Source organism: Amphibalanus amphitrite, unplaced genomic scaffold (assembly GCF_019059575.1).
Source record: "Amphibalanus amphitrite isolate SeventyFive unplaced genomic scaffold, NRLGWU_Aamphi_draft 000084F_arrow, whole genome shotgun sequence".
NCBI classification, from domain to species: domain Eukaryota; kingdom Metazoa; phylum Arthropoda; class Thecostraca; order Balanomorpha; family Balanidae; genus Amphibalanus; species Amphibalanus amphitrite.
The window spans coordinates 286,516-312,810 of record NW_024881580.1 but is presented as its reverse complement, the minus strand read 5'-3'; the positions used below and the strand labels follow the sequence as shown (position 1 = coordinate 312,810).

Sequence of the window (26,295 nt, the reverse complement as noted above, 5' to 3'; positions counted from 1 at the left end):
GGTCGATGGCGCTCCCCGCCCGTGTGACGCGCCTTCAGGTCGACAGGTCTCTCCCGACCCAGATATAATAGACATATGAGTCGCCTGTGGTCACTCGTGGATACGCTGTGGTCGCACCTGGACGATCACACCGCGGTGAGGGTCTGAACTACCTATACAAAAACGGGAGTGTTCAAACATTGTTTCGGAAAATCATTAGTGAATCATCAAATTAAGTGAGCGTGCGTTACTCTTCGGGACGTTTATCGCTCCTCTCGCCTTAGCCTCTGGACGGCGACTCCCGCGATCGGCCGGCTCTCCGGGGCGGTGTCTAGGCCGGTGCGTGTGCCGCCCCCTCAGCTCGGAGGAGTGGTCAGGGCGCGCGCGCGCGCGCGGCACGCCCGCGACCGTCCGCCGACTCGCCGTCCGCTATATAACGTTCGTGCGCGATGGACTTTGGGCGGCTGGGGGTGTTGAGGTGGGTGGCGGGCGGTGCCGCGGCGGTCATGGGCGGGTCACAGCCGGCGGCACCGGTGGGCTCGGAGGCCAGGTCCAGCGCCGCCGGCACACCCACCGTGGCCGACGCCAATCGAGAGAGGTTCGCCATCAAAAAGAGCTACAGCATCGAGGTGAGCACATACTGATAAAAATTGTGATGTTCCATACTAGAAAATGGAAATTTTCACGAAGCTCGGAGAAAATCACTAGAACAAACATTGAAATTAATCACTTATTTGATTTTAACCCGCGCCCCGCTGGGGCTCCTGGATTTCCACGCCCTACTGTTTTAACACCCCCTTCTTTAAACGTTCTTTTTTAGTGATCATCTCAGATTTGACCTAAGTCAACGGTTTAGCATGTAAAGGGCAATCAATTATGGTTAGGTCTGCCAAAATACTCTTATGTTTTTAGCTGAAACGGACTTTCTGCGATAACTTTTGACTCAGAACTTGCACGATATTTTTCTTACCGGCATTATCTTCCTCTCGTCGAGACGAGTCGAATGAACTATGATTTGACCTTAAAAGGTCAACTAGAAAATTTGACCTTAGGTCAAGGTAATGACCTAACGGGAAAAAGGTCGTGCTGAAATCGTCAAGCTGAACACATCTAAGGCATTTGCATCGCTCTAACATGCGTCTAGCAAAAGTTATCGGAGAGAAACTGTTGAATACCTTTTGTGACCTGAGATGACCTCAGGGGCATAAAGAGGGGTCACGAGCGCAAACATTCGATTCAATGCTTTATATTTAACTTTATCCAATATTTGATTGTTAAGTATGACGTTCGTCCAAAGAGGACCTTTTCAATTCTCTCCCATTGACTTATAATGGAGAGGTCGCAAAGTTGAGCTGACCTTGAGTCACCGATATCAAATTTCCGAGTGATTTTATACACACTGCTTCTCTTATCAATCGCTGAAAGTTTCAAGGCGATCGTTCTGTACGTGTAGCTATGATGAGCAATATAACTTTTCTGAATAAGGTTATTTGACGTGACCTGATGACCTGACCCTGAGCGACCTGCGTCTAAACTTTTTACATATGCAGAAAATATTTAATAATTTACACGGACAGGTCAGCATACCAAAAACGTCGACGCGGAAATATCTGCGGAAAAAAACACGGATGATATTCAAACACTCTTCGTTACACGCCGGGTGACTGAAGTTTTCTCGCCTACCTAACCAAGCCAACTAGCAGAACACGGTGGTCGAAAGATTAAAAGAAAATGATGGGAATCTACTCCACTTGGTTGCGGGTCAGATCAAAGCTAAGATTGTGACAGGTCACTAATCGTCAAATTTACCCGAATGATTTGTGGAAGAATCGTTTATCGTCTCATATATCAGTAAATGATAAAATGATTATGGCATCTTATATAGACCGAATGATGTTCCTTGGAACTAAGATAAAATCAGTTTTGAAATCTTACCTCTAGCTCAAGACATTTCCTAATGCGAAACGTCTTGTTACATATCAGGCGAGCGAATCGCACCTTTTGTTGAGATCGGAACATCTTAATTGTTACATGCCTTAGCAATAAGGATGTCTGTGTTAGAAGTTCTTGCCGATAAAAAAAAATATGCTTGACCCTACCGGACGTCACATGGCCTCAAAAGTTAAGTGTTGAGTCTGCGTAGGTACAATTTTCCAATGCCTTCATTAGCAGTTCAATTCAACAGTGTTTATAATTGTCTGCGTACAAAAAGACAGTTTTTCTCCTTCTATTTTCTGATAATGCCCGAATCGAGAGGTCGTAATTTTAACAGACATTAGTTCTAGGTCCTAGGAGTTAGGAATCAAAAAACGAAAATCCGGGAAACCTACTTTTTTAGTTTTGCTCATCTTGCTCAGCTTGTCATTTGAGTTTTGCCACAGTACCAATCGCTTGAAGCTTTCGAACGCTGTCAGATGTTGCTCATGGAGTAAATATTAACCATTTTGGTGAGACTGACATATAGGGATTAGGTATTAGCGCTAGTTACCTGGCCTAAATTAAGTCTCGGCACCAACTCTGAAAGAAGATGTTAAAAGTTGGACACAACAACCACTATACAAACCCGGCAATTGCTGGGGCATGGATGAGATAATAATGGATTGGTGTCTTCGCAGTTTTTGGCGACATTCAGCTCAGGCCTGCCATCTAGCGGGAGAATTATCGTAAGTAAGGAGCAAGCCGAGTGAACGCCGCTGATTAGCATTGTGACACACGGGAGTGTGGTGTAGTAGCGGGCTTGTTGTGCAATTTTTCAAAAGGTTATGTCTTTATATGTCAGTAAAAGTGAAGAAATTAATAGATTTATGTGCAGGGTCAGTAAGAAGATAAGCAGTTCCATGTTATTTCCTCATTAAATCGTGAAACAGGGAGTTATTGGAGACATCGCCAGCACGTGTCGTTTTCCCTATTTTTCACATGAGTCTTTACTTGACCTAAATCAAACAAATTGTCCGATCAAAGAACAAAACGAACGTTAAGCACTATCTATAAGTCTAATGAAAAAAGTTTAACGGAATTGCTAACGTCATTGCCGCTCAATATGTCATTCAAGACGCTCTATGAAAAGGACCCAACCAGTGCTGCGTAGTCGATGAAATTTCAGTGACTTTGGCTCCAACTCCGATTCCGGTATCCAAATATCGACTCCGACTCCTCCGGGCAGAACTGTCGATTCACACAGACTCCAACTCTGACTCCGACTCTGCAGCCCTGGTAAGTCTGTGGAGTCGATGACTTTTCGGTGACGTTCGACTCATATTCCGACTACAGCTTTTAAAAATCAACCGACTCCGAGTCGGAACTGAACCGCTGGCTCTGCGACTACAACTCCGCAGCCCTGGCCCAAGATAGCCGCCTAAAACAACTTTGATGTGTGATCTTCTTCGTACATTGTTATGTTATTTTAAACAAGGGGTGGAAAAGGGAGAAGAAGCCTTCACAAACAAGGATCTCCTGTTGCGGATCAATCAGCTGCTGGAACAGAAAAACATAAACACCACGCATCTCATTTCATCGTTTTCCTAACGACTCTGCACCAATGTAAGCACTGATCAATGCAGTGCGAGCATCGATGTGACATTTGTGTACCAAGTTTGAGTGTTATCCGCCCAGCCGTTCTTGAGATATGGAAGCGGCACCCCGCACGTGCGCACGTGCAGTAGCACCCTCATAGTGACAAATGGAAATGCATTGGCCACTGGGTGCCTAACTATTGACGAAGTTTTACTGTAATGGGCCCAGCCATTGCGGAGTTACTTTATGTGGAACAATTTCGACGCCCCTAAGTTGGCACGTGGCACGTGCCGTAACAATTAACTAAGATGAAGAAAATCGAGCAAAATTCGGAGAAGAAGGAATAAAGGTCAAGCTACACGGGACACTTTTTCGGTTTTTGATTTTTCGGTTTTTCGCTTTTTCGGTTCGATTTATCGCTTTTTCGCGTCGGTTTTTCGATTTTTCGATTTATCGCTTCGTGACTTGAGTTTTTCGAGTTTCATTGATTTTTGTTTAGTTGGAACGCGCTGTGCAGCCGCCAGCTCTTTTTATTTTGTTTGCAACCAGTGCAATGCGTTGGTCGCAGTTTTGCCTAGGGGCTTTAGGGGTCTGTTTTGTTGTCTGTTTTAACAGATGGAAATTACTTAAAATAGATCTCGTCTGTTTTGTAGTAGGATATTGGCTTGACTTCCAGCAGCTTTTAACCGGCGTCCCGCTGGGGCTCTTGGATTTCCATGCCCGCTGGGAGGGGGAACACCCCTTCTAACTTGGCTCCTGAGCCACGTAGCGACACGCCGTAGGCGACACTTGAAAAAGCTAAAAAATGAGGATCAAACTGCTGCGGCCATTTTTAGGTCAGGTGTAGGCCAAAAAGCAGGTCACCAAAGGTCATCGAAGGTAAAATGTCGCCAATATCTATAGGTCAAACTTCGACAATTTTCGACAAATCGGTCCATAGCTAAGGAATGGATAGAGCTATAGCGCCGCGGAGAGGTGCGATCAAACGTTCTTTTAACGTTCTTCCGCTAGCATGTCCTCAGATTTGACGTAAGGTCCACGGTTTATCTTGCAGGGGCATAAACGTCCAAAATAGACGACTCTGCAAAAACAGTTTTTCCGCAATAACTTTTGACTCTAAACTTGCACGAGCTTTCCTTCACCAGAAACGTGTTTTTCTGGTCGAGACGCATCGAATGAACCTTAGGCTGACTAGACTGGTCTAGGTCATGACCTGGCCGGAAACTTCGTGATGCATATCAGTCGATTGGTATCGTCCAGTGGAACACATCGAATGTGTTTTCATCACTCTATGTAGCATGCCTTTACCGAAATTTATTACCGAAAATTGTGCATACCTTTCGCGACCTGATGTGACCTCAGGGCATAACAAGGGGTCACGGGTGCCATATTCCGGTTCATTGTGTCATGTGTACCTACTTGATTGGCGTAGGAACAGCTGGAACATTCTGGGTGCAGAAATCCAACCATCGCCCGTGGAGCGGGGGGGGGGAAGGGGGTTAGGGAGCGGCACCGAGTATCTTATTCTCTCTATTTTGGACTGTATATCGCCACCGATATTAGAAAACGGTTTCATCCGGGAGGCTCATTGCGATCTTCGAGGGGTGTACGCAGTACCGGCGGAACACCTTCAATTAAGAGGGATGAATTGACCACATCTGGATGAATTTCAGGTCGAAGTCAGGTCAAGGTCAGGTCAAGTGAGGTCAAATTTTGAAGTTGGTTGTTAAGACCTAAAAAGGTGTCTATCTGATGCAGTTTTTCACGGCGAATCGAATGGTGCTGTTTTGTTACCGTGCGAGGTCTAGAACTTCCAGAAAATTCATTTGTCAAAAATTTTGTGTGTCGGGACATCATAAAATTTTGAATAACTCTCACATTTTCGGACCGATTCATCTAAAAATTGGTAAGTTGATGCACCTAGATCACTTTTCTGAGATATATTCCGTTTTTTCGATACACTAAAAGTTTTGGATTTATAATTATTTTCCCAAAAGTCAGTTTTCTTAAGAAAAAAGTTTTGGGCCAAAATCCAAAATTTTCAAAAACCGAGATAGCCATTTGATAGACGAAGTGGAATCACATATAGCCTTTTTGTTACGTCTTGATTCCTTTAAAAATGGAGATGTTAGCGGCGTCTAAAATGTTGCCGGTTTTAGGCGAAAATGGCGGACATGACGTCACTTAAACGTCATATTCTCAAAAAATTCCGATGGATTTCACTCAAATTTTCAGGCAACGTGTTAAATTGATGTATGATAAGGTACTGAAAGTTTGTCACTGGTGTGTTTACGCGTTTCACACGCGTTTAGAAGTTATTGTCGAAAAACGGGAGGGGGCAGATTCTGCCCCCCCCCCCCCCAGCGGGGCGCGGGCTAGCAGGGCGCGGCTAGAAGCATGATGAACAGGTTTTTACAAAAGATGAAATAAATACGTGCATATATCTCGCATAATTAACCGCTATTCAATCCTTTCACGTGGATAATATGTGCATACCTACACTGAAATCCTATTGAGCGATTACATTCCTTCCTTTCCATTAGGAGTACCGAAATGTGAATCGTCGGAAACATGCATCAGTACACCTTTTTGCGTTGTTCGATGGCCAATCAGCAAAACCCATTCGTCCGAACAGCACATAGGTGGCGCCAGTGAGAGGCATTCTGGCAAAACCTTCAGCATATGGGCAAAACGGAATGCTGATCCCACTCCACAGCTCGTCAGTTGGTATTACCTTCGCTATTCGCCATAACTGATTGAGTTCCGGCAAAACCTTTGACAATTTTGATAAATGCTTCGTCATTCGTTAATATCCCTTCGTCGTTCACCAAAACATCCCCATGCTAATTTCGGCATTCCTCATAACATTTTGTCAAAACTAAAAACAGATCGCCCCTTTACAGAGAAGTATAAATATGACCGCGTTTATACAGTGCAGTGCGAGGCATAGGTGGCGAAACTCGTAGACCATTGATCCACATAAAAATCGGTAGCGTTCATGAGCGCCATAGGTACAACTTGTAGATGGACGTAGCTGACATGTTATCGGCTGATTGAAAAATGGACAGGCAACAGAGCAACAGGCTGGATAAATTAACCCCGCCTCAAACACCAATGAACAGGCAACAGGCTGGATAAGTCAGCCCCGCCCCAAAACCAAGGTGTCCGGCCGGCAGGGCCCGGCTTGCCATCTGTCAGCCATTCCCTCGCGAGTCCGACCGGCGCGGCCGCCCGAGGCGTTGTCCCATGACATCGCAAGGGTGTCATGCGATAATGACGGCCGACTTCGTGGTTTGTATCGAAGCGTTTAGGAGTCCGACGCTCAAGAATCTACATGCCTACTCGGTATGGCGCCGGCAGTCTCCTCGTAGCTATGGTATAACTGCCTTTTTTCGGAATCCAATGGTTAATTGGCTGCAAATTGCGCTGGAACTGTCATAAGCCTCATCCCTGAATGCGTGATTATCGTTAAGCATTGAATATGGCTAGATAAGCACTACATCATTGACATTTTGATCATTGACGAAAGTTTTAAATAAACAGTCATTGTTTACGCACAGTACCGATGAATTTTGCACATCGACTAACCATTTTGTGAAATGTCGAAGCATTATGACAATCTGACAAAGTGTTTTGCCTATGACGAACATTGTGCTCAATGACAAAGAGTTATGCAGAATGGTTAAATGGAGTCAAGCCTGTTTTGCCGACCGTCAAACAGTGATGCACACCGCCGATGGGTTATTCTGAATGACGCTTGTCCAAACTGATGCCGAAATGGTTATGACGATTGGCCATCGAACAACGCAAAAAGGTGTATTACCACATCGTCACGTGCTGAAGCCGAAAAACTCAAGATTACTTGGAAAAGCTCAGGGGGTGTCGAAGTCTAGTAGGAAAATCTGGCAAATTCCCTGCGTGACGTCACGTCGGGGATGACCGACGGCACCTTGCACTGAAAGATACGGCAGAACGGCTATTTTTGAAAAATGATTAAAAATACTTTTGTGCTGTTATGACGCATAAAACGCTTATCAGCATGTTCCTCATCATGTGATAAAGGCATATCCGTGGTCGAAAATAGCTGAGCCCCTCCCAATTTCCAACCACCGACCTCATAAGCAAAGGATGTAAGCGTAATCCTTAAGGGCGACTTTCCTATGCATATCCGTACATATGCGTCCTTATGGAAATCGGTAGTGTGGCGATTGGCGACGCGCGCGACATCTGTGTGGCGACCAAGTGGCGACTGTGGCGACACCTGGTGGCTGCTTTTCTGCTGTATGTAGGCATTGGGGTTTTGCCAGATGTGGTTCCTACTGCTACACCACTATGTTGACCCAATACTAGAAAAGTTATTTTGCTAGTAAAAGGCAAGCAAATTAAAAGTTGATTTATAAAATTGCTTATAAATGATTACGAGATAATAATAAAGAAATTTTGATTGAATAATTATTTAAATAATCAACCGGGAAACTATATTCTGGTAGGTTTAGTAGAAATAAGTCCGTGCAACCTTGTATTTAGGGCCTTGGAAAAGCTGATTGTCGATCCAAACTTTTGGGTTGGACGGTCGCTTCGTTTTTTCGCTTTTTCGCTTTTTAGAGTCGCTTTTTCGCTTTTTAGAGTCGTTTTTTTCGATTTTTCGCGTCGCTTTTTCGAGTTGCTGATTTCGTTTTTTCGGTTTCGCTGCCGTGGAGCTACACCAATGTTATCAAGTGAAGCTGATCGTCTACTGAAGCCGAAAAAGCGAAAAAACGAAACGAAAAACCGAAAAAGTGTGCCGTGGAGCCTGTACTTAAGCCTACCAAATATGTATGACATATTGTCAAACTGCTGTACTATTGTGAGTAAATGACCATTGAAAAGGTCGTACAAGCCGATGGGACTGGGCGTTTCAATACACACCGTCTTACGCATTTTATTTTCGTTATTACCTAAATGCTGCATGACATTTTTTGCTTTCAAGCATTTAAGACATTTTTTATCGTCTCAAGTCCAGTAAGATTACCTCCAACTCGTGGGAATATGCACTTCAAGCCAACTAACACATCACACCCACGTGTGTCATAATGCTGAGAGATGGCGTTCACTCGGCTTGCTCCTAACTTACGATAATTCTCTCGCTAGATGGCAGGCCTGATCCCAATGTCGCGGATCCCAATGTTAATTTCCACGAGACACCAATCCAGTGTTATATCATCCATGGCTGGGGTATTTCGCCACCCGCCGTTGTTGGGGGGGGGGGGGGCGTTAAACGCCCCCAGCCGATAACTCGAGAACCAATAGGCGCAGCGAAACGCACGAGGCGGGAAACGAAAGAACGCGACGAGACGCTTCAGATGAGTACTTTGAAGTTGAATTTTGAGGTCACAGGTCGGGTCAAGGTCAGGTCAAACACCTGAAATCGGGCTTTCAGTAGCATGGACTTCAGGACTTTGCAATTGGTGCCTCTCGCCATAAACTCTGTCAAAACGGTGCAAATCCTTCATATATGGCCTACAAGAGTGTCAGCGGGGTCAGTCAAGCATAGGTCAGGGTCAAGGTCAGGTCAACCGGGTAGGCACATATCCCCGAAAATCAAAACTGACATTCGCAACCTGTGACACATGTTTTATGGGTAATTTTGGGCGTAGAACACGATGGTGACATTCATTTTATCATATGTGCACGTGTTTGGTTCAAAAAGTTCAATTTAAGAAATGTATGTATCATGGTCGTGAAGTAGTCACGAGAAATTGCCAAGATATAGTTCAAGATTTTGGAAAAAGCGGAACGATAATCAATAATCGAAGATAGCCATTGGATTGTTCATGGTATTGGCAGTCTAATGGCGTTTACGGCATATCTTTATGTCTATTCTGTGATTTTATATGATTTTTTGAACGTATGCCGTTTTTAGTCGAAAACTCAGAAATCATGACGTCACAAAAACCTCGATATCTCAAAAATTTTCTAACCAACTTTTTTGAAACTTTGTCACAATAAACCTCAATCAATTCCCTATAGGTACCCAAATTTTGGCGCGCCGCACGGCGCGCCGTTTTTATGCTATGGCGCGGCGAAAAAAGTGGGGGCGTTTAACGCCGCCCCCCCCCCCCCCAGCAACTCGCGGGTTAATAAAAATCGGGCGTTTTGTTTCAATTCTAACTAAAATTCGTCAGACGCTTCGACGAAGTACGAGCATGCGAATTGTGAAACCATACATCCCCAACTAGTACATAGCGTGGAACTAGCATAGTATACCGCCATACACATAATAGCTAGCACCTGGCAACATTGGTCAGTGCGCACCTTATACGAGCATGTGCTCACGGGCGTAACTCCGCGTCGGCAGGTGGTATGAACCTCGGTATTGACAGACAGGATCAAAGCAGACGGAATCGATCCTGGGATATCTCGGGAGCACGCTGATTGGATATACGACAGTCGGGCCAGGCCATAATCAGCCGTGTCACATCAGCGCACAGCCGAACCGGGATGAGCCCACTCCTGTCAGCAGTGACCTGGCTAGCGAACTGACCAGTGACCTGACCAGTGACTGACCTTGGCCAGCGAGTCACCCGGGAGGAGCCCACACCCGTCAGCAATGACCTGACCGAGTGAGCTGGTCAGTGAACTGACCTGCCCAGTGACCTGACCATTCACCCTGCTAGTGACATGACCAGTGCCTACTGCCTAACCAGTAACCGACCTTGCCAGTGACTATCTTAGGCATCCGGTCATCCGTCAGCAGTGAAATGTCCATCAATTCCGCTCTCGGCAAGCTATGTCCATCCTGACCACTACACTGGCCAGTGATGATCAAAATCCAATGGTTGCCCTCCTCTACCTAGTCCGATCTTGTGTCTTCAGCGACACTAGTCCCCTCCTCATATTGCTCATCCATTCACCAATTCATTCCCTTGAATACACAATGTAAATGCTTTGCAAGATAACTGCCTCGCCGATATACTTTCCCGGACAGAACCGGGGCAGACGGCATTCTGATCGGCTATCTGTTGGAGTTGTTTACCCAGTTACCAGCAATGTTGACTTGGTCGCCCCCAGAGATTAATACCGCGGCCACGTCCGGCCAGTGCGCCGCGCCGTATTGTCTCGGGCAGAATTGACGTAGGGAGTAGTGAGACGTCAATATATCTATTGTAAACCAGACAATTGCGAATAAACACGCGGCATCAAAATATAATATGAACTCAATTTATGAGCTAGATCATTTGGTGACAATAACTATATGAATAAGATCGGTTACACGGGTTACGCCCTTGAAAATGCTGTCATTGTCTTCTGTGGTATGACAGCTAGAACAAAACGGACAAAATAACCTGTCCCGTGTAAAATGCAACACTGTTGAAATGCATGTAGCCACGTAATTTTTTACCTACTATGCCCTTTTTGTTGGTCATGCACGGAAACTAATGTAAGGAAAATAATGTTTTCATAGTAATGACCATTAGCTCTAGCGCTGCTGTTCGGTTCTACACTCCTCCAATGATTTGCACCCGGGTCATGTCGTGCGAAATGGCAGAATTACTCCAGAAACGGTCGCAGCTAATGCAGTCTTAGCGAAAACGTCCTAGCTGGAGTAGTGTGACATATTTTGCTGACGGTGCCTGACGTAGAGCGACTCACACACCAACAAAGGTCCTTCGGTGCCAACAGGGAAACGCCATAACCGAGCCTGACTTATAGTTCGTGCCGCGGGAGCTAATGGCCGATAATACCGGCAGGCGGCGGACGGTAACACATTGCCGGCGATTACCATAGAGGTGCGTCCGCCGCCCTCCGAATACGCCCCTTTCAGGCGTCGCCTGCGCGCCATTATTGTTGCCTCCGACTAAGAAGAAGCCCGTCTTTCGAGTGAGGCACAAAAAGGCAGACGACGGAGTGATGATGGAATTATTCGAAGATGAAGATAAAGTAGGAGTGATTTCGATACAAGTTGAAAATCTTTAATATGAAGTCTTCATAAAATTGTAAAAGATGTAGCCTTCCAAATTTCAGCGGAGCATCCTCCCATCGCATACTTCGTCAACACATGTTTTGCTGTTCCGTGTTAAACCTTTCTATCCACGCAATTTTAAATCGTAAAATGAAAATCCCATTTTCATATTTTTCCTCACATCAATGATCTTATGCAACGACCGAAACGTAACACGGGTCCTTATAACACCAGTAGACATCAAACTTTTTTTCTTCTTCTTCATGATGTTAGTGTTTTAAACGGTTTGTATGCACAGACAACGGAAAAGCTCCGGCAAAATTGTCAGAACTTCAAGACATCCATCCAGATGCCCCTACAAATGGTTGAAAGCTTCAGTCACAGCGTTTTGTGACGGGGAATCTGGATCGTAAGGGGGGTCGAACGTATGCCTAAACTAAGGTTCTAATCATAACACATGCATTTCTAATCCCCTTCAGTCTTCACTGCCCAGTGTAAAACTAACGGTAAGTGTCACAGACGAGCCAACCGGCGACCTATCCCAGAGCGTGTATAAAGCGTACGTACGTTTTCCGCCGTTTCAGAACGGGTACCCGGCACGGCGGCGTTCGCTGGTCGATGATGCCAAGTTTGAGACCAACGTCAACAAGGAGAGTCGCCAGGAGTGGCTCAGCCACATCCGTCAGAGTCTCGACGGTAAGCTCCTTCTGACCTGATGGACAGTGCTGACCTCGTAAACCGAGGCGTGTCCTGGTTTCTGCGCAGAGCTGAGTGCTTGTTGTTTTCTGCATGTGTGAATGAGGTGAGTCTTGTTACTATATAGAACCATGTCATTCTGAAGTCTGAAATACGACTCGAAAGTGGAAAGTGGAAACATAACACATATTAAGCAGACGAGAAAACCTAGAACATCACAACTCTCTCTCTCTCTCTCTCTCTCTCTCTCTCTCTCTCTCTCTCTCTCTCTCTCTCTCTCTCTCTCTCTCTCTCTCTCTCTCTCTCTCTCTCTCTCTCTCTCTCTCTCTCTCTCTCTCTCTCTCTCTCTCCTCTCACCCCTCCCCCTAGCGGACCATTCATTTCCTTTTTCGCTACTTCCGGGAGTGTTTTGTCAAGGCGGACGACTTTGAAGCAGCATTTTACCGCCTTCTTTCAGTTGAGTGCACCACAATGGTTGCGACTCGGCTCCCTCCACAGTGAGGGAGGGACGTCCCAGTGACGCAGTCGGCTGGACGGTCTTGCTCGCGACACCAACTTCTTCACACCCGATGTGTAATTGACATTGATCGGGAACAGCGCTGTGACTGTCGAGGGCTGCCACGGCAGGGAAGCGGCCACAGGGGGAGAGCCTCCGTGGCTCACAGTCACAGAAAGACACCCATGTCGGGTATTCGTCCATAGGTGACTAATCAAAAACGTCTTCAGGTAGCCACCCATCGAAATCGACAGCCATACAAACGTACCCGAGACGACCCCAATGGCCGGAGGTGGCCGTCCAGCCGACAGCCATTAGTTCACAGGTGGCCACCCACCCTACCCTTCCTCAGTCCATGGCCAGTGCTGGTCACCTGAGCTGAATACCGCCCACAGAGAGCACACAGGGCGGCCATTAGTGATTATTTGAGTCGCCCATCTAGCAATTGGTCTGATGGAAGTGTGTGGCGAACGTGAGGTCACAGCGGTGGCTCCGAGAGTGCTACTGGAAGGGAAAATTGCTAGGCACACCATGAGTTGGATGGCTACTTGCGACACGCTACCACTTATCTATGATACAATTAAATTCCAACACTATTAGGTAAATTTCATCCAGCCATTGAAAATATATTTCAAATTAGAAAAATCAACGTCTCTCCACGTGAATTCAGTGTAAATAATAAATATGTCAGCATCATTGTTTGCGACTGTCATTCCTATAAAATGTTTTTGTGGACGTCTCATCCTCCCACACTCGACATGTAAGTCCCGAAGGTCCGTGTCAATAATGTTGTCGTTTCCACAAACGCCTCACGCTGGAAAGGTCGACGGTGGCCAATGGGACGAAAAGTCATCAATATCGCGATCATTAGGTCGGTCGTAGTCATTACGGAACACTTCTTAGAATGGTCGTGAAGGTAATGATCCGTGCATAGGGTCCGCCTCATCCGACGGAAGGATCTTCTGAGTCCGGTCCTGCATCCGTCTCCGCATGCATTTCATATGGGAATCAGACCGAATCCGAATATAAACGCTGCATATGCCTCGGAGTTCATACGTGATACGGGAAGAGGACAAAGAAAAAACAGCAAGCTTTTCACGACACTCACTTCTGACATTTTACAAGCTCGCTCGCGTCTCTCTCTCTCTCTCTCTCTCTCTCTCTCTCTCTCTCTCTCTCTCTCTCTCTCTCTCTCTCTCTCTCTCTCTCTCTTCCACTACATATACGCCTTACATAACCTCCTTTATCGACCACTACAGATGACACGCTGTCTGAGGAGGAGGTTCTATTGGCGGCCTCGACCCCCAGCGAGGAGACCGCCGCCACCACCGGCCCGCTCCAGGTTACGCTCGTTATATCCATGAAATCGGGCATGAACAGCCTGGGCCGCATCATCAAAACCATCGAGGTGAGTCGTGATTAGTACAGAGGACTGGAATGGATGTCAATGAAAAAAATAAGCGATCGGGAAACGGGGGAAGCCTTACGGCTTCGAAGAGATTCCTATAGATTTTTCACACAATTAGTGACTTCTGCAGCCGTTCCCGAAAGGTTGCAGGTAGATGGCATTGAAATGATTAAAGGAAACAGTCCACTTTCCTGAAATCAGTATTTTGCTATTGATTTATCATTTTTTATGCTCAAAATAATCATGAAATAAAATAAAACCTTTTTGTAAAATCAATTATTTTCTATATTTTAATATAGGACGAACTATATTCTATGTAAAATAATGTTTGACGCGGAAGCTTATTACGCATTGACCAATCATATTGCGTAGCTCAAACCCACGCATACTGCATTGGCTGTAAGCAGCACGCTGATTGGCTGACGATGACGTGGCTGCATTCCTGTGCAAGGCACGCATTCCTCTACAAGGCACTCTCTTCGGAACGAGAAATGGAATATCTTCGTCTAGGGTGATCGTTGAGCCGTAAAAGCTCCTGATTTGTGCTAGTCTCAGCTCAAGCTACGAAACTGCTATTCCAGCTCAAAACCCCATGTTAAAAGTGAACTATTTCCTTTAATGAAACACGGTCATAGAAAGGGACAAACCCCTCTGACGGGTTTCTGCGTTCTCAGAGTCACCACGGCCTGCTGCAGCACGTGGAGTCTCGCTCGTCCCGTCGTCCGGACGCCTCCCATCAGGTGCTTCTGAGACTGACACTGGGCTCAGACGATCTGCGCCAGTTACTGCGCTCACTGCGCCAGAGCGGGGCAGTGGCGGGCCTCGAGATACTCGGAGAGGGTTCCGTCAGCGCCGTAAAAGGTACGAATTGAGGGCGTAAGTACAATCTCGGGTGGTGCACGGACGACCATTGCATGTCTGCGACCTGCGCTCTCGAGCGATGCTTTGGTAGACGGTGATCCGTTCATCGGCAGTGTGCGCAGTGCGCATCCCGTTGCGCACACATCCTGTATGATCACGCAGGACGAACGGGAAATCTGGCGCCGTCTCATGTCTTGGAGATCGAGTTTGGTCTCCTGTCTGACAATGTCTCCGGCGGCAGAGCCGTGGTACCCGAGTCACATCAGCGAGCTGGACCTCTGCAACCACCTGATGACCAAGTACGAGCCAGACCTTGACATGGAGCACCCGGGGTTCGCCGATAAGGAGTACCGCGCCCGACGCCACGCCATCGCCAACATCGCATTCACCTACAAACAGTGAGAGCACAACACAGCTAACATCAGAGCTAAGCGACATTTATTCGGTGGTTCGAGCGATATGAAAAGAAAGGGAACGGAACTAAGTAAGGCCAGGGAAAGGAAAGGCCAGGGAAAATATCGCCCTGTAGCTAGCACTCAGTATACCTGAGCAGCCTGCATAAATGCTCATTTTCCAACCTTACGCACTTATTTTTCGCCGATAAATGCAAGATATACGACCTCACGCCTCCAGGCTGATACCAGTTTGCACGCCGGCTCCATGTGGCCGAGGTATTGCTATTGCAACGATCTTAAATTCCACCTGCCCCCAGGGGCGAGCCGATCCCGCGCGTCGAGTACACGCCGCAGGAGGTGGACACATGGCGTCAGGTCTTCACCGAGCTGATGCGCTGTGTGCCGACTGGGGCGTGCGCTGCCTACCGCCGCGTCATGGAGCTGCTGCAGCGCGAGTGCGGCTACTCGCCCGATTCCATCCCACAGCTGGAGGACGTCTCCCGCTTCATGCACCGTGAGTAGCCGGGGTATGGAGAGGTAGGGAGGAATAATACAAGGGTAAAGGAGGTGAAGAATACTTGGATAATTTAAGAGAGGGGGCAAAGTTGGAAAGGGGGAGGGCAAAGGAGGGCAACCGATCATTAACTAGAACTGAGCGATTTCCGAAGTTTGTGAATAGTTCGCGATCACGCAGGTAGATATTCCATGGCTTGCATATCCAGTAGGTTGTTGTTGTTGAAGAGTTAGGGCGGCATATCCAGTAGGGCTTCTGTAAGAAGTGTCAAAGTGACTAAGAGTTCAGAGCGGATTGAACGGAGGCGTATTATCTCACACCATTCCCGACCATAAGCCGACCAGCAGCCATCCCTCGTGGACCCTCAGGTCGTACAGGGTTCATTCTGCGTCCAGTGGCCGGCCTGCTGACAGCGCGCGACTTCCTGGCCTCGCTGGCGTACCGTGTGTTCCAGTGCACTCAGTATGTGCGTCACCACAGCTCCCCGCATCACTCTCCAGAGCCGTGAGTACATAGGGGTGGGAGGAGAGGGACGAGGCAGCGACCGGAGCGTCGCCTGTTCGCTGTGTGAAGTCGAACAGCACGTGGTTGTGGGTGTTTGGTGTACGCAATGTGAAATAAAATGAAGGTGTGGGCGACAGAGGAGCGACATCAGCAAAGAAAATCAGCCGTCTGTCTGTTCAGTCAGGCTCTGATGTTCTTCCTAAAGGTAAGTACCTTGTAGATAGCCGGTTATTTGTCGTTTGCTATAGCGGAGTATGTTGAAATCGCTTAGCATCCGAAGATCAGCGAATGGTTGCAAGACTTTGCCCCATTGCGATGATTCGGGCTTTGCGCTTGCCATCGACACTTTTTTTCGTGATTTGCGGAGGAATTGGTCAATGTTGGCTCATTAGTCATTGTGACGGGTATTACGATAGACTACTGCAATATAGAATAACAGCAATATATTGTAGGCGACAGCAAAATAACAACATCTTAGTGACAATGCTTTAAACTTAAAATCAAAGACGGCAGACGCACAGGATGGCCTCTAAAAAATAATTGACCTTCAATGCCAACCCACGTCAATCATACTCCACCAAACCCACCTCCCATGTGACATGCAATATTGCAGTAAAACAATAAATGCTGCACATCCGAACATAAACCAGCTGGATATTAGCAGCGCACTGTCAGTAGCCATTGTCCATCACATACCACCCAGCACTTGCCGTCACCCTTACACAACCAACAGCGCCTTGAGCTGGTCCGGCGTACGGGGCATCAGCTTATCGGGATCCGCGTAGCCGTTGCTCGGCTCGTGAACGGCCGTGTAGAGTTTCTCGTAGATGACGCCAACCACCTCCGCCGATCGGCGCTGCACGGTCAGCCTGTGTGCCGAGCTGGCCAGCAGGCGCAGCTGCGGCAGCGTCAGCATGTCCGGGCTGGCCAGGAACACGTCCAGCCGCTGCAGAAACTGACCCACGGCCGCCTCGCCCAGGCCCGGCTGCTGACTGAGCGGACCCGGCGGCGGCGACTGCAGGCCAGCGTAGATGTGTGTCAGTCCCAGCGACTGGACCACACTGCTGGCCTGTTCGGACGTCAGCGCCTCCAGCTGGGCGTCCAGCTGCGCCTGCAGCGACTCCAGCCGCGGTTCCATGTACTCGTACAGCGACAGCGTCGAGTGCAATCGGTACAGGCAGTTGAGCAGGTAGACGGCGCAGTCTCGCGCTGGTAAGGCAGCCGCCGACTCAAGTACGGCCGACATTAGCGGCTCCAGCAGACAGGCGGCTGTCTGCTCCACCTGGGCGCGGCGTGACTCCACCACACCGCCTCCATCCAGTGCCTCACGCAGTAGTGACAGTGCACTGAGCACGGCTGGCGCGGGAGCTAAGTCGGCGGCTGGAGGAGTCACCCGCTCACAGAGGCGCGCCGCCTGCGCCTGGAGTGCCTGCAGCGCGGCCCGCTGGCTAAGCGCCTGCAATTCGTCGAGCGTGGCCGGCAGCGGGCCGTCGGGTACCACCTGACCGATAGTGGAGCGGTAGAACTGAATCAGTCCGCTGACTTTGTGCAGCACCACGGCGCCAGGTGAGCCCAGCAGCACCTGTTCCAGGCGCGCGCGCAGCGGTCGGCACACCGCCTCACACACGGACGCCAGGGCCGTATCAATGCGTGTCGGTGTCTCGGCCGGACGACAGTCACGCAGTAGAGACTGGAGAGCCTCGCGCTCGGAGGGTGTCGCCTGGTGCAGCCAGGCCAGCATGTCGCCCACGTAACGGAGCGGATCATGGGCGTGTAGTTCGATGGGCCGCGGGGTGCCGCCGCGCCCGCCTGCCGTCAGGGCGTCGATGAAGGCCCGCACCAGGAGCTGGCGACGCACGGCGCAGTATTCGTCCATGACGTACCTGCAAGCACGTAGCTCGTCTGTCAGAGGAGTCACGGGTAGGGTCCCAGTCACAAGCCTCCATATTGCCACATATTCTCGCCTAGTCAGTCTGTAAAAACAAACACTAAACAGGACACTAGTCACGTCTTCCAAGTTCACCAACAACGTGTGCACGAGACGACCCATTGTTAGGTAACGACTATTGAAACCTTCCACAATGTACAACCAAGCCCGAGAGCATGCACAAGCAACTATATAAGCGATTATAGACGATATAGTGTCTTGCAACAAATAAAGACCCGATCACTCACTGGAAGAGAACCGGTCTGTCTTGGAGGCAGGCCATCGCCTTGGCGAGGCATATGTTGCTGTCAGCGTCGGAGGAGCGGACACAGGACTGTGCCCACTTGTACAGACGCTCGTAAGCGCCCTCCTGGAAGACACGATCAGGTGAGCGGATAAGTACCTAACATGTCGGCAATGGTGAGATAAACGGCCAGCACAAGGGGATCAGCACAAAAGACTCAGCACATAGGACTCAAGCATTGGGTAAAATGGCAATTGAACAATAGTGTTACCACCTTAAGAATCTAGTTCATTTAGTATAGCCCCCTCCCCCCCCTTTAAAGATATATGAGTAGTTGATATTACTGAGTAGATGGCTCCATGGGACAAACGCCTACTGAGCAGATTTTCTCGCTGATCTCCCATGAGCTGTATCCCAAAAGGCAGTCATATCTGCTTTATGTTAGGCATTGCCCGAACTCGCTATGTGCCCACCTGGTAGATGGACATCTGTTCCATGACCTCGAGCGCCGTCTGCTGGTGGCCCGACTGCAGCAGCAGCTGCACGTCGCCGTGGATGCGTGCCGCCCGCTCCAGGGCCGGGAAGAAGGCCGGCGTTACCTCTGGCGCGCGCAGAGCCGCCAGCTCGGCCGGCGTCAGCTGGAAGGCGGCCGTGAAGGCCGAGAGCAGCCGGCGCTGGCCGCCGAGCCGCGTGGCCTCGGCGCGCAGCTGGGCCGTCTCGTCCAGCAGGCTGCGCGCCTGGCGCCGGGTGGCGGCCAGCCGGGCAGCCAGCCGTCCGCAGTCAGCGGCCATGCCAGAGACGTCGGCGTGCACGGCCGCCAGCGAGTCGCGCACGCGCCCGAACGACGCCAGGAACTCCGAGTTGACGGCCAAAGAGCGGCGCTCGATGGCGCCGCGCAGGTTACGGCGCGACAGCAGCGTGTTCTCCTTGACAAAGGAGGAGACGTCCTTCAGTGCCTCCAATAATTCCTGGAAGAGAGAAGAAACAATGACACATGCTGAGGGTCAATGGATGATGGCTTATGTAGATTTATTTAATCCATGCATAAAACATCAGCAAGGGGGAAGCTAGCCTAACATAAGCACAAAATTAAGTGAAATATATCATGAAATTGACCATACCTTGTCATCTTCCAGCTGCTTGCCCAGAATCTTTTGTATTTTATTAGACAGTGGATTGGCCACTGCCTTTTCATTTTGATCACCATCTCCCTGTGCAGGAGCCATGACTGAGGTCTGAAACAGTGTCACAGGAAGCTCAGACACTTGTGTTCACACCAAGACCTAAAGCATTTCAGCAACAGCAGCAGCACTGCTTATCTCACATTATTGTAATTGAATCACCCAAAGCTGTATTTTTAATGTTGCTAGCAATAGATACCAAAGGGTAAATGAAGAATTTTTGGCTACTTGCTCCACCATAATGTTCTAACAAAAAAGAAGCACCCAATATGGCTCTCACATGGGTCTGATAGCAGTTCCTTCCCAGCTACCCCACCATACCTACAACAGTAAAAAATTACTCCAATCATTCTCATTGCACAACTTGATTGGAATTTGGAAGGGATGGCTTCATTGAAACTAGAAAATAAAATATAAAATACAGAAGGCTGATGCATGAAAATATTTATTGGAGCAGCTTTTAACGCAAAAATTACTTAGGCTTTATTTGATTTATCTGAATGGGTTTGTTCCCGTCGCTCCTCTAACCTCCTCCAAGCTCCTCTAACCTCCTCTCCTTTCAAAACATCGTTCCCGTCGCTCCTCCAAGCTCCTCCAAGCTCATCTTGATTTCACATCTCACCACCACTATTTGCCTCCTCCCTCATCCCAAAAGAAAGTTGTTTTTTTGGAGGAGGCTCTTGCGTAGACATATTTGGCACACGTAATACAAATGTGAATTGTTTATAAATGAGATTTGAGGGAAGTGGAAATGATTTTAGTGATTGATGACGATTGGATATCTTTAAATAGTAATGTTTGATATTAATCTAAAGGTTATTTTATTAGAAAGCGATTATTATCTCTTGATTTATGTTTGCGCGCCATAAATAGCCGACCGTTACAGCCCGCAAACAGCTGATTTCCTCGCGAAAATGTTCCCGTGGCTCCTCTGAAATGGCTCTCCTCCAAGCTCATCCAACCTCATCCGAGATTTTTTGGGAGGAGCGACGGGAACAGACCCAATGAGATAAATGCCTTCTTATGCAGTTATTTATTTGAAGCTTGTTGATACATGAACATCTAATAGGTACTATCAATCACAATTTGATGAATAAAAAGGATCAGCATGAATAAACAAATTATAAAAGATCAAGCCACCACAGAGCCTACAAAAATGGACAACTTCTCCAAACTAATCCAAAATGCAATGTCAAGGCCCAAAATGTAGGCATGATCTAAGTCTGAAAAGCCAGCTCAACCACAGATGACTAGGACAAATGGTAGGTATATTTAACCAGAAAACAACTGGCCTTCAATGCAATGCAAAAGAACATCCAGCATACCTTCACCTCCCCATGCACTTGCCATGCAATCTATAAATTGCTAATGCACTCTGCACTCATGTTTTGCCTAAAAACAGAAATAAGTGAAATGCTGTTCAGGATGGCAAGCTCACGGCTGCTAGCGATAACTGTCGAATGGTTTCCATGGCTACCAGCATTCACTTACCTTGCCTTTCACGCTACAATCCAATCAACAGTGAATTTTAATGCGAACCGAACACGACTGCCACGGCTACAATATGTCTCAAGAGCGTCAAGTTTCCATTGCTACCATATCGATGAAAGCATCCATCTCCCTTCACTCTTCTCACTTTTGCATTTTCCTTCACTCTTCACAACACTATCTTCTCGTAATGAGAAGTAGCCAATTGATGAGTCATTGCTAACTAAACAAATAACATTATGTGGTTTGGAACGGTCAGTGCGGAACGATCTGCAAACGATAGCAATAGCAGCCAGGTTGCTTATCATGCCCGTGTTATTGGCAATCGAATTACGAATCGAATCGCTATGCATTCAATTTTCAAATGGCATATTCATTCCGACTCTTCCCGTTTCAGAGACTGTATCCACGAACTGTTGGGACACGCACCTCTGCTAGCGGACCCGTTTTTTGCGGAGTTTTCCCAGGAGCTGGGTCTGGCGTCGCTCGGGGCTACTGACGAGGAAATCGAAAAATTCGCCACGGTAAGCAGTAAGCCCAGCAAACACTTAGTGATACAGTGACTATGAAATGTGGACTGTGGAGTCACGAAGAAAGGTCACTAGCTGTCGACAGACCTACAGACTCACGGTGGTGTGCTAACAGACGCAGCACTGGTTCACGGCCAGGTGCTGAGTGCTGACAGATGCACTGGGCTTACGGTGGGCCACTCGGTTCACAGGTGTTTCGTGTTGACAGATGCACTAGATTACGATGGAATTGACGGTGTTTCCCGGTGGGATGTTGACAGATGTACTGGTTCACGGTCGAGTTCGGCCTCTGCCGGGAGAACGGCCAGCTGCGCGCGTACGGCGCCGGTCTGCTCTCCTCGTACGGAGAGCTGGAGCACGCGCTCTCCGACCGGCCGCAGCTGCTGCCCTATGAGCCGAGCACCACGTGCATCCAGCCCTACCAGGACCAGGACTACCAGGACACCTACTTCGTGGCCGAGAGCCTCATCGACGCGCAGGAAAAGTTCAGGTAAACCCGAACTGTCATATGCTATCACATACACAAGATCCTATCTGTGCTACGGGTTCAAGGAAAGCGATCAGAGAACGTGGAGGCATATGACTATTGGCTATTCTAAGTGCAGCGACTGATGAGCTTTTGGCTGGCTCTAACACGCCTCAAGCCCAACAACCACCACCTGTGTGCTGTGCCGCCGTGTGCCGAGCTGTGTACTATCGCGTGCCGTGCTGAGACGCCGACTGTTTGCCGCAGACGCTGGGTGGCCACCTCGCTGAGCCGGCCGTACGAAGTGTGGTACAACCCGCACACCCAGTCCATCGAGAGGGTGACCTCGGTGGACCAGGTCGGCTCCATCGTCTCCAGCCTGCAGGGACAGCTCATCCGGCTCAACAGCGCCGTGCAGAAGATGAAGTTCTGAGGTCCGAGTCGCAGCGAGAAACGGAGAGGAGGGCCAGTTTAGTCCAGGGGGAGGATGCAGACAGAGCAGCTGGAGACCAACAGCATGATGAAGAAAGAAGTATTGTTTCAGCCGAATAGGTACTGGGCGCCTCAGAGGAATGGAAAATATGCCAGCAGGCGATTCCCTGTAAGACATGGGACGGTAGGCACAAACACAACGCTGAGAGTTTAACTCAGCGGCAAACGAGAGAAATTATCTCGCAAAATGTAATCTCACTGACGGAACGGAAACGTCAATGTTCATCACAATTGATGTCAGCGTATAACCGTCGGGAGATGAAGCAGTCGGTATGACATAACTAAGAATGCTTCAAATGCATTTTGAGACTTTGAAACTGAATGTGCATTCAGTACTTAATCACTTTGCCTAAACTGCGAATGGGCATTATTTGTCGATTTATTTGATCGGGATCGGGCGTTAACTTTTGACCAATTCAGTTACATATAAAAGAAAACAATTTCCCAGTAAGATAATCGCGTTACCATGATAACACTCGTTGATAAGTAATACAGCCGATCTCAATATTACGGAAAACTAAATAGACCAAGGAAAATTAGCCCAGCATATTGCTGAGAATATCTACAAAATTACCGAGCCCGTGTGGTACGGTCTTCCGACCGAAAAAAAAACTCTGTTCACGATCCGTGCCATGCCTCGGCGCGCGCTCGCGACTCCGGCTCGCCGCCCGCCCCGCCGGCACACAGGGGCCAGCCCGGCGGGCTCGGCGGCGACTCGACACGCGGCGCTCCGCCCGCGACTGTTATCGTGACTATTGATGTGTGTAGGGACCAAGAACAGCTGGTGAAACCGGGACCAAACGATGATAGATGTTGTTTGTCGCTCGCTGTATTGCTGTTACGTGTTCTATGCAAATATACATATACTCGTAGTTGGCAACTGACTTTCTAGATGCTATTTCACCAAAGCAACACATATTGGGAAAGCAAAAATGTGTTGTCCTGCATTCCGGACAACGACTAAAGTGTATCGACTCACTTCACTTACGACACCTAAAAAAAACGGTCATCTCTGTTCGTAGAGTACCTAGAACTTCCTCATCATCACACACGTCACAAAATGTTCACTCGCACAAAATATGCGACCGCTGGGCACGTCAACACTCTCACAATCAGTTCGGGGGCCGGTTTCTCACAGCGAGTGGGTAATGGTCCTCTGCCGGCGCTGCTCCAGCCACCTTTTGAGCATTTCCTCGGGTGGCAGCGGTGCATCTGCGTAGTACTGCTCAGGTGGAGCGCCCTCCTCCAGGCGAACAAAGTAGTGTGTGTACCGGTAGTGGACGATACCCGGACGGGCCCGCGCGTGCCGCCGCAGACCCTTCAGCACACGACCCTTGGTGGCAAACGACTCAGCTGTGCGGAGGAGAGAATCACCCGTCAAAGTTCTCATCCGTCGATAAAAAAGGCTTAATTAGCGAGGATAGATAGGTGCGACCTATTTGATTTATCGACAGAATCAAGGATGCGACCAGTGCCTCGAGTCTGACCGGGTGGAGTAGAAACATCCCACAGGCAACGAGATGCAGACGGACAATTATGGATGCGACCGAACAGCAAGGATAACCATAATCAGCTTCTCAGGATGGCGGAATCTCTGTGAATATGCCGAAAAACTCAATGAACGCTTGATAGAAAATAATAATAATGTAGCCAAGCTTCCTGTCCAAGTAGGTATACGGGTTTCTATTCCGATCAATAGATATGTTTACTTTTTCTTTGTTAGGGGATAGGCCGATCTAAACAGCGAAAGGGAAATAAATAGAACGACCTGCAAATGTCAAATCCCAACTAGATACAAAGAATGTGACAGGAAATCGCTGTCCGTTTGGTCGGAATATAACGATTTTAACAGCTGGAATAGGAAAAAGTATTAAGAACCCAACCAGTCCGGGTAGGCGTGTATTCCAGTAAGGCCGAGGACAGTACTGGATCGGAGCCTTTCCAACTCGTCAGGAAAGAAGGGCGAACCGATATACAAAGAAGAAGGAGCTGGATGCACAAGTATGCTCAAATGAGTTTTCTGGGCACATCAAACATTCACGACAGCAGTTTCATTGTACTCACCGACCCAGAGGTTGTTCTTGAACTCGACGTTATGGTCGCGGACGGCCATCTCCTGTGCCTCCTTCAGTGCCTCAGACACGATCTGGGCGCCCTTCTTGTTGACAAACTGCAGCTGCTTCAGCGCCTCCTCGATACTCATCCCGCGGATCATTGAGGCGATGTACCACATCTTCTTGGTGCTGTATTTCACGTTCGTTTTGACGTGGCAGACGAACTGAAACAGTAACAGGGAAAAGCGGATGTTGAGCATCGTACACATTCAACAAGTAGGCCACGTATCACCTTTTTGGGGGCAACACCACCAGTATACCACCTCCAGAAACAGCTCCCCTTCATGCGATCAACACTTCTAGAGATCCCTGCACCACCGTTTACCCACCCTGGTTCGGGCCCACTCAGACTACTCACGGCTGGTCGGGGCGCCTCGTCGGCTCCGGTCGGCGGAAACACCTGCTCGTTGTACAGCGGCCATCGGCGCGGTCCGGTCGGGGGCAGGAACGACATGGCCCTCACACCGGCCGGCCGGGTCGGGCCGAGCTCGGGTACGCTGGATGGGCTGCGGCTGGGGAGAAGAATGGCTGCCGCGGCCGTGATCCCACCTGGCCAGGTGGCTGTGGGACAGACAACATATCAACATGAGACAGAACCAGTGCCAGCGCCAGGGTTGGCATGTCTCCGATGGAGTGACACATGGCCCAAGTTTTGTTGTTGGTTTGTTAGGTTAGGATCTCTTGGTCTCATGAGACCATTTCCGAGCTGCAAAGATGATGGAAATCAGGCAGAAACATTGGTCAATATGGCCATTCTGGTGTGTGACCAGGCCTGATTCTGGCACTATGGACAGGCCTGCCAGCCAGCTAATGGTCACAATGCTACATTCAGGCACATCACTGGACCTGTATAGACAGAATAGTAACTCATGTCAGATGAATCATGAAGGTAAATACCTAGTACCCACCTATCCTGCCAGGGCCCAGGACAGAGTTTTAGGCTTGGTTGAGGATTTGAGCATTCTGGGTCGCTGCTACCTGCTTCACACTGCAGGTAGCAGCGAATTGGGTTTCCATGGAATCGTCAATTATCTCAGATGCTCACAACACTGGAGCGACAAGCCAAATTTGTTTCGAACACCGCACCAATACAACAGCACAGCACGCTGCAGCATCGGGCAGTGAAACAGGGCTCTGAGGATGGTGCTGAGGATTTTTCAGACTAAAGTAGGGATTACATATGCTACAACCACCGAATTTGGATGTAACAGGCTTCATAAATGGGCCATGTTGATATTGTGATTGGTTGGTAGGTATGGCACAAAGTCATTTGACAAATGTTACATGCAATGTGACTACTACTTACCATTAGTGGCGATAATCCTCTGAAGTATTCTCGCTGAAAGCATTGTATATCACAGCAACTTTTGACAAGATCTAGCAAGTCAACTCAACAAACGCAAACCAAACCAAGGCCATCTATAGATGGCCTTGGTTTGGAACCAAACAAAACCACTGCACGCACGTGAAACTTGCGTGAAAACCCCGACGAGACACCGTGTTTGTCACTTATGCGTCAAGTATGGTGTCTTAAGATAAAAATTG

General features: G+C 48.5%; 3 protein-coding genes across 6 annotated transcripts; 1 reads left to right on the top strand and 2 right to left on the bottom strand.

The window, feature by feature from the left end:
* The first annotated feature begins 142 nt into the window (after positions 1 to 142).
* Positions 143 to 23,512, top strand: LOC122379788 (tyrosine 3-monooxygenase-like). Its single transcript, XM_043362268.1, has 10 exons — positions 143 to 608; positions 12,019 to 12,130; positions 13,886 to 14,034; positions 14,709 to 14,895; positions 15,137 to 15,293; positions 15,608 to 15,804; positions 16,173 to 16,308; positions 21,546 to 21,672; positions 21,939 to 22,168; positions 22,412 to 23,512. The coding sequence occupies exons 1-10, from the start codon at positions 429 to 431 to the stop codon at positions 22,575 to 22,577; spliced, it is 1,641 nt and encodes a 546-aa protein (XP_043218203.1). The 5' UTR covers positions 143 to 428; the 3' UTR covers positions 22,578 to 23,512.
* LOC122379787 (conserved oligomeric Golgi complex subunit 6-like) lies at positions 16,737 to 21,205 on the bottom strand. 2 transcript variants are annotated; one of them, XM_043362267.1, is made up of 5 exons: positions 21,152 to 21,205; positions 19,601 to 19,714; positions 18,953 to 19,447; positions 18,484 to 18,605; positions 16,737 to 18,191 (listed from the first exon to the last, which is right to left on the bottom strand). In XM_043362267.1, the coding sequence occupies exons 2-5, from the start codon at positions 19,703 to 19,705 to the stop codon at positions 17,027 to 17,029; spliced, it is 1,887 nt and encodes a 628-aa protein (XP_043218202.1). In that variant the 5' UTR covers positions 19,706 to 19,714; positions 21,152 to 21,205; the 3' UTR covers positions 16,737 to 17,026. The 2 variants fall into 2 exon arrangements, with proteins under 2 accessions (XP_043218202.1, XP_043218200.1); XM_043362265.1 differs by lacking the exon at positions 21,152 to 21,205 and adding an exon at positions 20,986 to 21,068.
* LOC122379789 (39S ribosomal protein L22, mitochondrial-like) lies at positions 23,448 to 26,291 on the bottom strand. 3 transcript variants are annotated; one of them, XM_043362269.1, is made up of 5 exons: positions 26,199 to 26,291; positions 26,057 to 26,160; positions 25,109 to 25,311; positions 24,701 to 24,914; positions 23,448 to 23,989 (listed from the first exon to the last, which is right to left on the bottom strand). In XM_043362269.1, exons 2-5 carry the CDS (start codon positions 26,097 to 26,099, stop codon positions 23,769 to 23,771), a joined length of 681 nt encoding a protein of 226 aa, XP_043218204.1. In that variant the 5' UTR covers positions 26,100 to 26,160; positions 26,199 to 26,291; the 3' UTR covers positions 23,448 to 23,768. The 3 variants fall into 3 exon arrangements, with proteins under 3 accessions (XP_043218204.1, XP_043218205.1, XP_043218206.1); XM_043362270.1 differs by having other exon boundaries at positions 26,057 to 26,248; XM_043362271.1 differs by lacking the exons at positions 26,057 to 26,160; positions 26,199 to 26,291 and adding an exon at positions 25,648 to 25,707.
* Between the last annotated feature and the right edge of the window lie 4 nt (positions 26,292 to 26,295).

Coding starts and splice junctions, on each gene's coding strand:
- LOC122379788 (XM_043362268.1), top strand. CDS start 429: ATGGACTTTGGGCGGCTGGGGGTGTTGAGGTGGGTGGCGGGCGGTGCC. Junction 14,896..15,136: donor TTCCGTCAGCGCCGTAAAAG/GTACGAATTGAG, acceptor CTCCGGCGGCAG/AGCCGTGGTACCCGAGTCAC. Junction 22,169..22,411: donor GACGCGCAGGAAAAGTTCAG/GTAAACCCGAAC, acceptor TGTTTGCCGCAG/ACGCTGGGTGGCCACCTCGC.
- LOC122379787 (XM_043362267.1), bottom strand. CDS start 19,705: ATGGCTCCTGCACAGGGAGATGGTGATCAAAATGAAAAGGCAGTGGCC. Junction 18,606..18,952: donor AACAGATGTCCATCTACCAG/GTGGGCACATAG, acceptor CGTGTCTTCCAG/GAGGGCGCTTACGAGCGTCT. Junction 18,192..18,483: donor GACAGACCGGTTCTCTTCCA/GTGAGTGATCGG, acceptor ACGTGCTTGCAG/GTACGTCATGGACGAATACT.
- LOC122379789 (XM_043362269.1), bottom strand. CDS start 26,099: ATGCTTTCAGCGAGAATACTTCAGAGGATTATCGCCACTAATG. Junction 24,915..25,108: donor ACGAGGCGCCCCGACCAGCC/GTGAGTAGTCTG, acceptor TTACTGTTTCAG/TTCGTCTGCCACGTCAAAAC. Junction 23,990..24,700: donor CAAGAACAACCTCTGGGTCG/GTGAGTACAATG, acceptor TCCTCCGCACAG/CTGAGTCGTTTGCCACCAAG.